The sequence below is a fragment of the Schistocerca gregaria genome, chromosome X (assembly GCF_023897955.1).
Source record: "Schistocerca gregaria isolate iqSchGreg1 chromosome X, iqSchGreg1.2, whole genome shotgun sequence".
In the NCBI taxonomy this organism is placed as follows: Eukaryota; Metazoa; Arthropoda; class Insecta; order Orthoptera; family Acrididae; genus Schistocerca; species Schistocerca gregaria.
In genome coordinates, this window is record NC_064931.1 from 721,285,433 (window position 1) to 721,301,622 (window position 16,190).

The window sequence follows — 16,190 nt, forward strand, 5'->3', positions numbered from 1 at the left end:
TTGATGATACATGATCGAGAGGCCAATTCGTGTACAATATCCTCCACCGGCAACACTTTCGCTATTATGAACTGTTATAGAAGCAGTAGGCCAGCCGGTGGGGCCGAGGGGTTCTAGACGCTTCAGTCTGGAACCGCGCGACCTCTACGGTCGCAGGTTTGAATCCTGCCTCGGGCATGGATGTGTGTAATGTCCTTATGTTAGTTAGGTTTAAATAGTTCTAAGCTCTAGGGGACTGATGACTTCAGATGTTAAGTCCTATAGTGCTCAGAGCCATTTGAACCATTTTTTTATAGAAGCAGTGCGGTTCAGTATTTCTGCAGGTGACTTCCAGCGACTTGATGAGTCCATGCCACTTCGAGTTTCTGCACTACGCCGGGGAAAAGGAGGTACGATATGACATTAGGAGGTATCCCATGACTGTTGCCAATTCAGTCTATTTCATGGTAGTGTAATTTCAATGGCCAGCCTTAAGTGCGATGCATCATCGTCGACGCTGGTATAATCTCTGGCCTATGAGGAATTACTACTGAGTTCACAGCTGTGAATTTGCTTTCTTTTTAGAATTTTTCGTGCTAAATGACTACAACAATGCTGCGGGTGAAATAGTGAGAGAGTTACTTAAAATAAGGTAGCACATTTGTAGAGAACATGACAAACATTGACAGAGATCGTCTCCATCATTCCTAGGAATCGGCGGTTGATGAAGACCGAAAATGGTTATCGACAGCAGTGGCGCCTCCGTGTTTCGAGAAGCACGTGATTAGCCCAGCACCTCCCTGGGGCTATAATATAGCGAAACTGTATTGGGGAAAGAGGCCTAATACGTGCCCGGAATGCGACCTCGTCCCATAGAAGGCGAGTTTTGTATCGACAGAATCGACAGCCCGGATGCAGGTGCTGGCGACGGATCGCAGGATGCTAAGACGGAAAGACGTGAAATAAGAAATAAAACGTGCCCGGAGAACTGTAATAAAGGCCGGCCACAGTACAAAAAACTGGTGTGTAGGTCGGCGTGCGGAGAGAAGTGTGATTGCTGGTTAGCGGGGAGGCCAGGCCATTAGTGTCCCTGGCCGTAATGTCGCCAATTATTGCTGGCAGGGAGCGGGGGAAGCGCAGCGGCCACGGCGCCGCCGGCGCACACACTCGGCGGACGCCCGCCGCGCAGCACGCCGACGCCGACGCCGACGCCGACGCGACGCCGGCGCCGACCGACGCCGTGCCGACGCGGGGGCGTGGCTCCGGTAAGTCGCCACCGCCTTTCCCTCGATGCGGATTTTTTCCCCTCTCGTCTTCAAAGGCCTGACGCGCAGGGGCGACTTTCACCTCTTCGGAAGTGCCTCGTCTGTTTTCAGCGACATTCCGTCGGTAGTTACGGAAAAATTCGTAGTAGCTGTTGCGCCATTCCAGATACTTTTGCGTGCGCCGTATCGATACGAGGGTGTGGAAGTTGGTTCGATGCACGCACCGTGGAGCCACAGTATAAGCAGTCAGGTGCGCCTGAAGATACCGCATTGAAGTTCTTTGGAAACTCCAAATCTTACAGGATTTGGGGGAGGAGAGTATTACAATCCGAAATAACAGTAGCAAAACACATTGTTGATCCATAATGCTTGGTCGAAAATCGATCGCATTCGTACTCGATATATAGAGAGACTACTACGTCAGCTTCAGTAGTATTGAAGTAATTTGAAAACTCAAGGGCAAAGTATGAACCTTTTACTCATTTCTTATAGATATAATGAAAACTGAGCAGTGGTTGTTTGCGCCTAAATCGGGCTCAACAGCACTGAAGTAATTCGAAAGCACACGTAGTAAATCTCGATATGTATTCCAAAGTTTCGTATATTGCATCAAAAATGTAAACATTGGATGATTAAGCATTCGAAAAACGCTCGATGGAATTTTGTTTTGTTTTAGCTTTAATTTGTAATTTTTTTTATTACGAGTAATCGAGCCATGTCATTCGCAGTAATAGTTGAAGATCTGACCACTAACGACTTAGGAAAAAATCTACTTCCGAGTATCACCATTAGTCCGTAGAAAATAGATTTTCTCAATATCTTTTGTTAGCCCTCAAATCTTGCAACAGTTTCACTAATGCAATTTACGGAGTCAAAGTCGCTCTCTCGTTTTTCTGTTTTAGAGGAACAAACTTTCCTGAGAGTTTGCTATATTGTACGGTGTTGAGTGATTTACTGTTCGGTCTAGTGATTTTTTTTTTTTACTTCTCACCTTGTGTCCCCTTAAAGTGAGTTAGCTAAACCAGTAGCAGCTTTGTGTCTGTAATCGAAACAGCACCACCAAAGACTGATCCACTACCCACAAGATACACATTGGATCACGTGATCATCGGAGCTATCAGAGACCCTGGAACTTGATATGCTCAGTACATTCACCTTACAAGTATACCGAGATTTCAATTGTTTCAATTTCAGTTTTTCATTACGAATTGTTACGAATGCAGAACATACTATAGATATATTTCATTTCGCCAGTACCTGCCAAAACACAGTAAAATTTTAGTTTTGTTTGTGTTGTTGTGGTTATACTCTTTTCAGTCCCTGCTGCCTTTACTCATGTTTTACATTGACGTTTGATCAATTTTACAACTGCTATCCCCCTAATTTATGTGGTGTTTGGGATTATATGATGTCATGTCTAAGATGGTACCGGCAGATAAATTATTAACCATGTGTCACGCCTACATATTTTAATTTCGTAAATATTGTTTTTCTGCTGTTATGTTACTGGAAAACAACTATTTCTAGACCAGTTAACAAATTTCAGCAGATATGTCAGAAGTATGTTGTATTATGCAGCGCTGTGAGTTCTTGGTGAATGTAAAATAAATTTATTTTAAATAAGTGAGACTGTGACATAATTAGGGGCCAGATCTCTGTCGTTTGTCTGAAGGCTACACCAAATCTGGAAGTGTAGAACGGAAAAGAATTATAGCTTGAACCTTAGTTAACCCATCTATGATGTAAAAAGTAAGGAACCTTTAGATTATTCAGTTAGTTTCTGAACGAATGCCAGGATTCATATAATTCCGTATACTGTCATACTAATCAGTTTAAAACCAAATGAATAGCTCAGCTGCGTGTGGTTCACTTCTACATTTAATGAGGGGCCAAATCTTTTCTGATAATTTGAACTGAATGCTAAGACACTGGAGGAAACATATTACTCTTGAACTAAATATCAAACATATTTTCTTGTGATGTATGAATGGTAATTTACTTAAACGTCATGATACTATAAAAGAAAACAAATCACATTTTCAAGGAGGTCCGTCTGTATGTGTCAGTTAAGCACCATGTTGGGAACTGAGAATTAAGGTACAAGTAACAGCGCCTAACGTGCTGTCGACAAATGGACATCACCCATGACCACTTTAATGGAATATATAGCATCTGTTTTAAGCTATTCGCGGAAATCATAGAGAACAACATCAGAATAACAATAATAAATTTTAACCCTACTTCCATCGAATACGAGACCAGCGCTTTAACGATTGCACAACCACTTTCTGAGGAACCATATGTATGTAGCAAATTAAGTAAAGAAATCCGTACAGCCATACCATTCTAACATATATTCCACATTAGTACACATCTCTTTGTCAATAAATCCTGTTATCTTCAATTACAGTTCCAAAAGCGGCTATAGCCACGCAAATACTTACCATTACTTAAGTATGTATGGTTTGTCTGGCTCACGGGAGAACTTAACGAAAATACTGAAAAATTGGTAGACTGTTGAAGAAAGCCGCCAGTTACCCCGCGAAAGCCTGTTTACAAAACTTCAAAAACCGGTATCAGGGGAAGAATCGAAAGATATTCTTGAGGCCCCTCAGTATAGCTCCGTAGCTGCCAAGAAGACTTGATTAGCCTATTTAAGGCATTTAAGCTGTGATTCTTCTCGCTCGCCATATGCGACGGGAATGTGAAAACAATAACATGTAGTATCCTCTACAATGAACTTCATAGAGTTTTCAAAAGTATGTATGTAGAGGTAGGCGTATCTAAAGTGCAAAAAACGATAATATGACGGACTTTCATCGCAAATATTACAGAAGTAGGATAGTATGTTCGATTAAGTGAATCAGATACTTAATACTCTGTTATTAACTAAACAAAAACTGTATAACGGGAAGAACACGTAAACTACTTTGGGTATTAGTGAGTTGTCAGAAGACAACTGCCATCGATGAGTGCATCCACGTAATACAATTTCAAATTAGAATATGGTGCGTACATGGTAGTTTTACAAGTTCAGCTTGGTATATTGGAATTTCTTCTGTCAGTGCATTCAGTTCAGCTGAACAGAAACGATAAAAATTCGCCATGTCTTCAATGAAATTTTCGACAGTCACTGAATAAACTGATTTGTAATAAGAATCTCGGTAATTTAGACTTTAAATCTACTTCCATAGTGCGCTTCATTCTGCAACAAGTAAAACGCCGCTCATACTGATGTCACTAAAACGTATGTTGGTCCTACGGAGTTACGCTATATTGCTGTTTTGTTTTGTTCAGTGGTCAATATGTAGTGTAATGGCGCTCGTTGAGATCAAGAGATCTACTTTAGATTGAGTTAAAGGTGGGAAGTCTCAAAAAACTCCTGACTCAAAACCATACTCCACTCATGTGAGTGAGATGATGAAAGGACGTTTCCAAGTAAGAAACCTAAAAGACATCTTAAACGTCCATGTAGGGACTACTGATCACGCCAGCTGTGTTCTCACTATGTATTTTTAATCTGCTTTTACTGTCTGGCACTGCGAATACGCCCATGTAAAGCAAAATGCAGACGCCTCGTAGCATTTCCGGATAAAATTGAAAGCTCTACGTCGTCTCGCTTTCTTAATAATAATAATAATAATAATAATAATAATAAACGAGAAAGGAGAAACTGAGTGAGAGAACAGAAATTTACGGTGTAATCATATTCAGATGTATACATAAAGACACACCAATTTTTAAGGGATTATTCTTATCGATATCGATGTCAAATCTTAACTTTGGATTCGCTTAGAAAGATTTAAGTAATTCCTTGAAGAAACATTGTTATACTACAATACACATAGTAATTGTTTCTGTGTGTCTTTAAAAAAGTGTAAATTATGTATTAGTGATGTGGGCATCTTCTGAGGATAGTTTATGAAGTTTATTACCCCTTGTCATATACAATTTTAATTTACTTTTGTATGAGGAGCACAAATGACGTACTCCGTTATTTTATGCGCGAATATGCCATATACGTTGTGACGCTTTCGGATAATAATATGTAAGTTTGCACTTAGTGTGTGAAATATTATCGCCACTGTAACATACAGGTCTGCTTCTTGTGATTTTGACTTCGTCACGGCACTTCTACGACGTAAATTATCGTTGACTGCGTTGCGGAGATATGTTCATCATAATAATGAAGCTGAACTCCATAAAATCACAATCAAGAAATTATATAAAAATTCCGAGAGATTTCAATGAAACCGGCTGTAGACCTTGCTTTTATGCTTACTGGCCATGCCAATTCTTGTTCACAGTCAGTTAGAATAGCTCCAACATGATCAAAAAGGTCAGGAAACAGACCTGTTAAACCCTCATCTTCATTTTTTTCCTTCTTTGAGCAAATACCTAACATGTCCATCCGTAGGGAAAACGTGGATCTTCTCATTAGGTTAGGCACTGCGCCATACAAATAAAGAAGGCAATCGTCTTCAGGTGACTGTACCTTAAAATACGGAAGCCAATAATAAAAAAAGTCTTATTGCATTTTTGGACACAGGCAGATGCCGAAAACCCCTTTTCTTATCATAAACGTGATGTGCTACAATTCGAGTTCGCATTTTAGTTACAAAACTCATTGAGATCATTCACAAGGTGATAAACCTCATTTGAATGAAGGGCAATCCGATGTTAGATTCTATAATCTAACTTTTTTCACATCTCTTCAAAATATGACGAAAAATTTATCCCTTTCTTCGGAAATCCACTAAAAGTAATTCACTTGAAGTACAGGGACCCTAATTAATTGTTATTGAGAAAAAAACTGATGCCGAATGCTGTAAAACTTAAACGATTTCTGTTGGTTGAGAGACAAATTCAAAATCACTACCACCTACAATACTTCGAAAACATCGTTATCTGCGTTGATCTGAAGTTCTGGGCTATCTGTTACAGTGACACCGTGATTCGCCAGCTGATATTTTTCAAGACATAACTTCGATTTTTTTCCTATATCTATTTAATTCCTCGCTCTGGAAGCTCACTAATGCGATTATCATCATTTGAACCCAGTGATGAAGTACTGGATAAAAGAAAACATCTTCTACTAGCATTGTGAAACCGGTTAACAGGCGTTATGTAACAACGCTCTTGCGTTTCCCATGAATTTTCAGTCCTTATTCTTCATTTAGCGACAACTAATTGGCCCAAGAACTTGAATGAAGTTTGAGTGTTAACTCAAATAATGGATTTCAACAGGAAGTAAGTCAGTTTTGCAGTGCACTAGAATTTAAGATAAAGAAGGGCTAAACCTTAAGTGTTTATTTTCATCGCAGTGCATTATTCTGCTTTACTTTCTCTTCTCTGGAGATTTACTCAGACAGCATACCACGCTAAGCGTTTTCTTCCGGGTTCGGGAAGGCGAGCCAGAAGTAAGTGCCTTCCATTCGCCACAGCAACGAACAATGCTCTAGCAAACCGCCCTTCGGGCTGTTTTCAGAACGTGGTCATGCTTATTTTGGAGAACATGGATCATTTTCTCATTACTACCTTGTATATGCACATGCGCCTGTTGTATGTACTCAGTTTTACCAGTATGAGTTAACATTAGTGTCAGGAAAGGCATATGCTTACACAAACCGTTCGGAAAAATGTTGAAGAGCAAATTCATTAAAATGAGAAAGACATAAATAAACGATAATTTCCGATCTCTTCTTCCCCAACACTAATTCCTACAATTTTTGAGGTGTTTATCGGTCATTTATCGTGAATTAAGGACGACAGCGGTCATATTCAGTTTGAGTAAACCGCAATTTTCAGTCGTGATCAAATATTCGTGGAGAAAATACGAGACACGAGAAAGGAGACAGCAAGACAGGGATAATTAATGAAAATGAAACAGTGGAAGGTAATCACAATTAGGAATAAGTCAAATGTCTTGCAGTTTAAAAAAATATGTAGTTACGTTATAGCTGTTTCAGTTCCTTTAGGCGATATAGTGTTAACTACTGAAATTACCCTCTTTGTGCCTTCATTTGTTAGTATAACCTCTGCTCATAGCACGTTATTTACTGTGTGAGAAAGCGTATATGAAATACAGCAAGAATGTTCCATCATCTACCAGAAGTATCCGGGCTGCACGCCCGAATCATGAAGCAATAATCTGTCCACCGGGAAAACTTCAGAAAAAATACAGCAGAGATATTTTAAAGATTCCTATGTGGACCTTTGACTAAGCAGACTCTAAGAAGTTAAAAAGTACCTGATTTTAGTTACCTTCCCTTATTCAAAGTAAGCTGGTTTTATTCGTCTGACAGTAAGAGAAGTATGATATGCAAGAGATACTAACTCGGTATTGTATCAGCTGCATACTGTACGTATCTCGAGATTGTAGTTCAGAAATGATAGGGAACAAATTTTAATGACTTTTAGGGAAATTAAATTCCAATACTTTGCAAGTAACAAAACTTCAAGTAACGAACTGCACATGTTTTTTTGATGTACGACCCGGGCAAGGTGTGGCTTTATTGTCTCCTACCTGCATACAATTATGAACAAAGTTTGGAGTTCAACGGGCAGTCGACGATGGGGTCATTCGAGACCGACAACAAGCCCGGAATGGGAGAGGATGGTGAAAGAAATCGACGGTGTCCTTTTAAAAGGAACAACAACAGCATTTGCCTTGAGTGTTTTAGAGAAACCACAGAAAAAATATAACTGGACACCTGGACGTGGAGTTGAGACACAGTCGCCGCACACACGAATCCAGTTTCATAACCTCTGCGTCACCTCTTTCGGTCAGAATCCAGTGAAGTATTTTTAAAGTATAGCATTGACACACAGCAAATGTAATTACGTTACATGATCTCGTTGAAATATTGTACATTGTATTATAAACGAATCAGCATATGCTTGGTTAGTTACAAGTACCGGAAGTTTAACACGAGAGTATGGTGATGCGAGAATATTTGAGTTACAGTTTACAGCAAGTTTATTCTTATTACATTTAGAGTTTACAGCAATTTTATTCTTATTACATCAATAATTTCTCTTACACTTATAGCAAAATCCAACGTTTCAGCATTGTTCACGAAAATTACCGAAAACTATTTGATAAGAAGCACTACCTACTGTAGTTAAATGTCCTCCCGTAGTACTCACAGAGGGAGAATAATGAGAGTAATGCGCTTCTACATGCTTCTGTGGGAGCCGTTACTAGTATAATTCCATCTACATAATATTTGTAGATTCCGAAACGATAAACGGTTGTTGTAACTCTTGGCGAAGGTTTTCAGTAAATATTATATTTCTTTCTTCATGGGTCTACCATTTCCGATCTCGCAATATTTCTTTTACACTCCCGCATTAATCAGATAATCCTCTCCACACAGGCTACTCATCTCCATATACACACAATGCTATCTGTTAATACTATTTTATATGGAACAGTATTCTTTTATAAGCCAGATAGGTGTTTTATAGGCAGTCTCCATGCTACAAAAATTGCAGTTCACCGGTTTGCAATCTACTAAGGAATCGCATTTGCTTCAACTAACCTACATCACCACCGAGACCGAAAGGGCAGTGGTGAATATACTGCACTCACATTCGGGAGGAGCAGAAAACAGCACCGGTTCAGCAGTCCAGATATATCTTCCTTGTCGTTTCCCTAAATCGGCTAAGGAGAACGCCAGAAAGATGCCATTGAGAAGGACAAGGCCGATTTCCTTCCCCTTCTTAGCCAGTCCAAGTCTTTGCTGTGTCGCACAGTGGGCCAACTCGCCTCAAAACCTGGACATGACAGAAAAATGGATGTAAAATTCAACAAAATTGTGTTTTTTTAGATTCTTTTGATATCTTATTAAAAAACCTATGTCGGAATTAAAAAATTCAAAATGGCGGGTACAATTTGGCAAATTAAAAATCATAAATTTAGCGGATTCGAGTAAAACCTCGGGTATAAAGGATTGTGAGGTCGCTGATTACGAATTAGAAGTCGAAATTACTTTACTGAAATGTTTTATACGATATTTTACATTTTTAAACTGAAATAATAGTGACATTCAACGCTTGTTTCGTTATCACTTTCAGAAGGGTCGGTGTCGGGTTGTCCAACGGGAGATAAATCTACATCTACATCTACATGGATACTCTGTAAATCACATTTAAGTGCCTGGCAGAGGGGTCATCGAACCACCTTCACAATTCTCTATTATTCCAACCTCGTGCAGCGCGCGGAAAGAACGAACACCTGTATCTTCCGCAGGAGCTCTGATTTCCCTTATTTTATCGTGGTGATCGTTTTTCTCTAAGTAAGTCGATGTCAACAAAATATTTTCGCATTCGTAGGAGAAAGTTGGTGATTGGAATTTCCGAGAAGATTCTGTAGCAACGAAAAACGCTTTTCTTTTAATGATGTTGTTGTTGTTGTCTTCAGTCCTGAGACTGGTTTGATGCAGCTCTCCATGCTACTCTATCCTGTGCAAGCTGCTTCATCTCCCAGTACCTACTGCAACCTACATCCTTCTGAATCTGCTTAGTGTACTCATCTCTCGGTCTCCCTCTACGATTTTTACCCTCCACGCTGCCCTCCAATGCTAAATTTGTGATCCCTTGATGCCTCAAAACATGTCCTACCAACCGATCCCTTCTTCTAGTCAAGTTGTGCCACAAACTTCTCTTCTCCCCAATCCTATTCAATACCTCCTCATTAGTTACGTGACCTATCCACCTTATCTTCAGTATTCTTCTGTAGCACCACATTTCGAAAGCTTCTATTCTCTTCTTGTCCAAACTAGTAATCGTCCATGTTTCACTTCCATACATGGCTACACTCCAAACAAATACTTTCAGAAACGACTTCCTGCTACATAAATCTATATTCGATGTTAACAAATTTCTCTTCTTCAGAAACGCTTTCCTTGCCATTGCCAGTCTACATTTTATATCCTCTCTACTTCGACCATCATCAGTTATTTTACTTCCTAAATAGCAAAACTCCTTTACTACTTTAAGTGTCTCATTTCCTAATCTAATTCCCTCAGCATCACCCGATTTAATTTGACTACATTCCATTATCCTCGTTTTGCTTTTGTTAATGTTCATCTTATATCCTCCTTAATGATGTCCAGCCCAAATTCATCATTTCAGTCACACTCTCTCCCTCCCATATTTCGCGATAATACAAAACGTGCTGCCCTTCTTTGAACTTTTTCGATGTACTCCGTCAGTTCCATCTGGTACGGATCCCACACCGCGGAACAGCATTCTACAAGAGGACGGACAAGCGTAGTGTAGGCATTCTCCTTAGTAGATCTGTTACATTTTCCTAGTGTCCTGCCAATAGAACGCAGTCTTTGGTTTGCCTTCCCCGCAACATTTTCTGTGTGTTCGAAAAGCAGATCTTTTATCTCAGATGACATCTGTTTATTTTCTTCAATTGTCATTTGCTGGACTATAGTGATGAATAAATCCGAAGATGCTAGACGCCGATGAAACACGACATGCATCGCTTTCTCACTGGGGTATTTGCGTGTAAAATTTTCTCGATGACGTTGGGTATCCTTTTTCTGAGCTCCCAGTTGGTAAAGGAGCAGTTTCGATTATGGCAAACCTGTGCATCAAAAATATGTAGACTGATGTCGGCTTAGGGCATTATTGCACAATATTGTGAGTCCTGCGAAGTTGACACTCGACTTTTGAAAAATACACATTTTTCCAGAGTTCTTGATAGCTATGTTTTAGAGTTCTCTGTACAAAATCTGAACAGTTATGTAACATTTCGCGAAAAGAATAACTTTACTCGGGGAAATTTTAATTTTGTAAAAAAAAATTATTCGCTAATTTGAGGAAAAAATTATCATCACAATTCCGAATCGCTGCCGAAGAATTCCGCACAAAACCCTAAGGGCATTTTTTGTGCAGATAATAGCTAATGAGACTGCAATAATGAGGGACCTATTTTTACCGTGTGGCCGTGCAACACGGTAGGAAAGTGACCATACACTAAAAACATTCAAATATGTGAACGCAAATACATTTGAACTCGTTAAATATACTGTTAAGATAGTAGGAGAGTCATTTACAAAAAGTGGAGCCACAAAGAGGAAATTTTGTAGCCAACAATTTCGGATAGTACTAACATAGGTAGAAGCTTAGTGTTAAGTAGGTAGAAGCTTAGTGTTAAGTCAATACAAATTGTGATAAAAATACCTTCTGGAAGGTTACCCGTCGTATTTTATGCTAAAAACTAGGCAGGATCACTGTCATATATTAAACAGGCCACGCAAACAGTATCTGAAAAACGTATCGTTGTCCGATTCACTGTTTTCCCTGAAATGTCACGGCACGTATCATATCGACTAGAGACTGGAATGAGACCGCAGAACTGGATACGATTGCACCTGTGCAATTAACACATGGTTTCCTGTGACTAGAATCGGAACGTTGCCCAACTGTGCGTCGTTAGGACATAAAACCCTTATTTCTTTCCTTTACAGCGTGTCATAGTTCCACTCCATCTCCCGAGGCATTATTTGTCCCATATACGTGTTGATGATAGTGAAATACTCCTTTTAAAGACAAACATGAGCTATCTCTGGCATTAGTTCTGTTATCACATAAGTAGATGGGATAACAATAAACAAATAAGATACTATGACTGGATAAGCCACGTAGACGCATTTACACTGAGAAGCCAAAGAAACTGGTACAACAGCCTAATATCGTGTAGAGCCCCGCGAGCATACAGAAGTGCCTCAAGACGACGTGGCATGGACTCGACTAATGTCTGAAGTAGTGCTGGAGGGACCTGATTCCATGAGTTCTGCAGAGGACGAGCACCTCGCAAGCCATCATAGATTTGCTCAATAATGTTCATGTCTGGAGAGTTCGGTGGCCAGCGGAAGAGTTTCAACTCAGAAGAGTGTTCCTGGAGCCACTGTGTAGCAGTTCTGAACGTTTGGGGTGTCGCATTGTCCTGCTGGAATTGCTCAAGTTCGTCGGAACGCACAACGGACATGAATGAATGCAGGTGATCAGACACAGTGCTTACGTACGTGTCACGTGTTACAGTCGTATCTAGACGTACCAGGCGTCCCATATTACTCGCACTGCACATGCCTCTCACTGTTACAGAGCCTCCACCAGTATGAACAGTGCCCTGCTAACATGCAGGGATTGGATTAATGAGGTTGTCTCCTTACCAATACACGTCCATCCGCTCACTACCGTTTGAAACGAGACTCATCTGACCAGGCAACATGTTTGCACTCATCAACAGTCCAGTGTCGGTGTTGGCCGGCCCAGGAGAGGCTTAAAGCTTTGTGTCGTGCAGTTATGAAGCGTATACGAGTGGGCCTTCTGCTCCGAAAACCCATTTCGATGATGTTTCGTTGAATGGTTTGCACGCTGACACTTGTTGATGGCCCAGCATTGAAATCTGCAGAAATGTGCTGAAAGATTGCACTTCCGTCACGTTGAACGATTCTCTTCAGTCGACGTTGGTCCCGTTCGTGCAGGTTCTTTTTCCGGCCGCAGCGATGTCGGAGATTTGAAGTTTTACTGGATTCCTGGTATTTACGGTACACCCGTGAAATGGTCGTACGGGAAAAACCCACTTCATCGCTACCTCGGAGATGTTGTGTCCCATCGCTCGTGCTCACTTTAATCTTGATAACCTGCCATTGTAACAGCAGTAACCGATATAACAACTGCGCCAGACACTTATTTTCTTATACAGGCGTTGCCGACCGCAGAGCCGCATTCTACTGTTTACATATATGTGCATTTGAATACGCATGGGTATATCCGTTCTTTGGAGCATCAGTGTATATACGTTATGTTTTCTAGAGTCGAGGACAGCTCTGAAACACTTTCAGAGCCGATATCATTTTGTTTTTGTTTTTTCACATTCGCTAGATATGCATTCACTGTGTTAATGGTGAATGAACATTAAGTACTAAAAAGCCTTCACGAAACTTAATTATAAATTTTCTGTCGTATGAGAAACGCTGTCTCCAGTCGGGTGAGCTAAAGATAAAGTATCATGCTATCATCCCTTAATGTTCGCTGCCAGTAACATAGTAATTGCTAATTTATTCTGACCCCTTGCATACGATATACATAAATATTTGGGCGTAATTAACGGTTACATGGCTCGATGGACTCGTGGAAGGCAGCAATGTGAAATTACACGTTGGACACGCGGCCCGCCGAGATCGAATGTAATTACCGAAATGGGTGGCGGAATTCATGAGGTGCTCGCGCGCCTCTTTTGCACGCAGCGATGGCCGGCCGGCGTCGATGCTTCCCACAGAGCTCTTTTACGGTCCGCCGCCCTGGTGGCCGAAGCGTTCAATAGCCCGCCGGTGTTTGTCGTCAGTGTCGAGTTTCCCGGAATCGCTTCCCAGTACTGTGGCGGGAAAGTTCACCCCGTACCTCCAGCGAAGATGAGGAATATGTAACCGTACAGCGAATTGCTATGCAAATAGAGACTGTCAAACATGGAATGCTGACCAATAAATGTATAATTAAGTGAGAATTTCAAGTTCCGAAAATGCTGTTGTGTCTTTGGTGACTTCGTTTTTTTTAAGTAAGAGCACGTTGTTGGCATCTCTTGTTCTATTTTAGTACAGCTAATATCTGAAAAAGGGAGTTACATGTTTCCTTAACCGCAATGCTACCTACTTTTTTGTAGAATTTATTGACATGGTGGGTGGTAAACTGAAAAAATTCCATTTTCCGTTGTATCGTTGAAATGAAAATTAGTATGTTACATAAAGGAGTTCTTCGAGAGAAGTTCTTAAACAACGTATGCCAGATGCGTGCAAATACCTAAAACAATATGACGATTAAGGGTTTGTTTATGAAATAACTTTTCTGCTACCTGGTAGCAGACAACCCATTGTTTTTACTGTCGCAGTCTTTCACCAACAGTTTGTAACGGATCGAATTAAATATGATACAGAGATTCCTATATTAATAAAAAAAACTTATTTATCAATCAATCTTTTGCCGATTAATGATGCACGAACTTTCGTAAGTTTATATCTTTGTTTGAGAATACCCCCCAGTCTTAACGCATCAGCCTAAATACGCGTATGTATTGGATAGCGCCGAGGTGATCCTCGTTTCAATAAACTAACGTTGTTACTAAGCTTTTTCTTTGCATTGTAATGTTACACGTGCTTTTTATTGAAGAATCCAGAAAACCAGACAAAGGAAATAGTATTCCGATAACAGTGACTGGAGAAATAAGAGAAGAAAATTTATGATTTAACGCCCCAATGACAACCCCTATTTTCTTTTTCATTCCGACGAAGGTAGTGTTGACATGCGAGTCACGTAAGCACTTTGGACCTAAGTGCGCCTCACTTCAGTGCCTTACTTACACGCAGTATCATTTCATTGCTAATGGGCAGATTCCCGTGACTGATAGATGGGAAGAGCTGGACCAGTCTCCTGGCCCCGACATTCTCCGAGCCTTAAACCCACAAGACGTTTATTTGTGGAGATTTTGAAATCTGGTGTATATCCAACCCCGATACAAGATGCTGTGTATCTTTGTGCCTGTGTTGTAGAGTGCTAAGAAATGCGCAGTACTCCAAGGGGTCTATCAAGGAATGCGGGATTCAATGCGAAGGTGGGTTGATGTGGCGGTGTTGAACGTTCCATGTGAGAAAACGTTCCATGTTACATGCTGCTGCGTTCTATTCATGTGCGTTTCCCTTGGTTCATGCACTGTCAAGAGCTTCAGAGAGAAGAACATAGAAATAGAACAATAACAATAGAATATAGAAACAGAACAATACCCGACATGTAACCGTACAACAAAACTTTTTCCTCTGAATGTATAATCAATCTTAAATCTTGAGAAATAAGAGATCCTCTCAAACAAATAGAGAAATTTGTGTTTTTCAGAAGTTTTAGGTAAAGGTATCAGTAACTGGATGAAAATTTCGAGAGTGACAACACCACTTACAGTATATTAATTAAGATTCTGTTACAAGTTACGATATCTAAAGGAAATGAAAAGAAAAATGTTTCAGTCGTTTGCCAACTAGTCATCTTAACTTTGCGACGACTGGAAGGCAACAGTTTTCGATTCCGTCATAATCATTCTAGTAAAGACCTGGTAACGATGTTGCCATTTCTTCCTCAACAGCACATAGACTTCTACGGTAAACTTTGCAATGTCTGATCCCAAGAATGGCGCTGTGTAAGAAACAGGAATCAACACTGAGAGAGTTTTTCTCGAATTAGATTTTATTATTTTTTCACAAAAATTGAAAGATAGTAGGAATGGCCTTTGTTGACTGCATTTATAGTAGTTAAAACGTTACTGCTCTATTTTTTTACTTGTATTATCACAAATAAAACGTTAATGGCACCTGAAACAAAACTTTCGTGCAGACGCTTAGAACTAATTAGTTTTCTAGAACAGTCTTATTAAACTATTTATTTTCTAGTTTGTCTCGTTATTTATTGAAATGATGATGCGAGCAGAGTAATTCTGTGGTATGAGAAAACCTTCTCATTATTTTAAACAGAAAGACACATTTCGTTTCTTGATTCTCTTGACAAACGAGAGATATGACAATCAGACGTCTCCACTCTTCATATGGTGGCCCGCTGTAGGGGCAACAACATCTTTCCTCTTCCGTGACAGTGACGTCCGAGTCGAGACAAACGTGTTCTCTTTGTAGGCAACAAAAGAACTTGTAGTTGACAGAAACCTACGGAAAGGAACAAATTGTGAGAGAAAAAAGAAGTGGTGGCCGAGCGGCGTGGGATTCGTCGGCACGCTTGGATTCCCGCAGCCGTGCTCGAGTGCTCAGAATTTCACCGTCCGCTGCCTTCATTGGTTTGATGGCCTTCCGCGGTTTGCGTCTACCGCAGTTCAGCTCTGCGAATCCTCCCTGGGATAAGTTTAGATCATCCAGTCTTTGTAATTAAACA

At 40.3% G+C, this 16,190-nt stretch overlaps 1 protein-coding gene across 1 annotated transcript in view; it reads left to right on the forward strand.

Annotated features, from left to right (window-relative positions):
- The first annotated feature begins 1,078 nt into the window (after positions 1-1,078).
- Positions 1,079-16,190, forward strand: part of LOC126298290 (uncharacterized) — a 54,941-nt gene continuing 39,829 nt past the window's right edge. The window contains exon 1 of the mRNA XM_049989588.1: positions 1,079-1,244. Coding sequence (XP_049845545.1) covers positions 1,079-1,244 — 166 coding nt within the window. The remainder of the gene's footprint in view (positions 1,245-16,190) is intronic.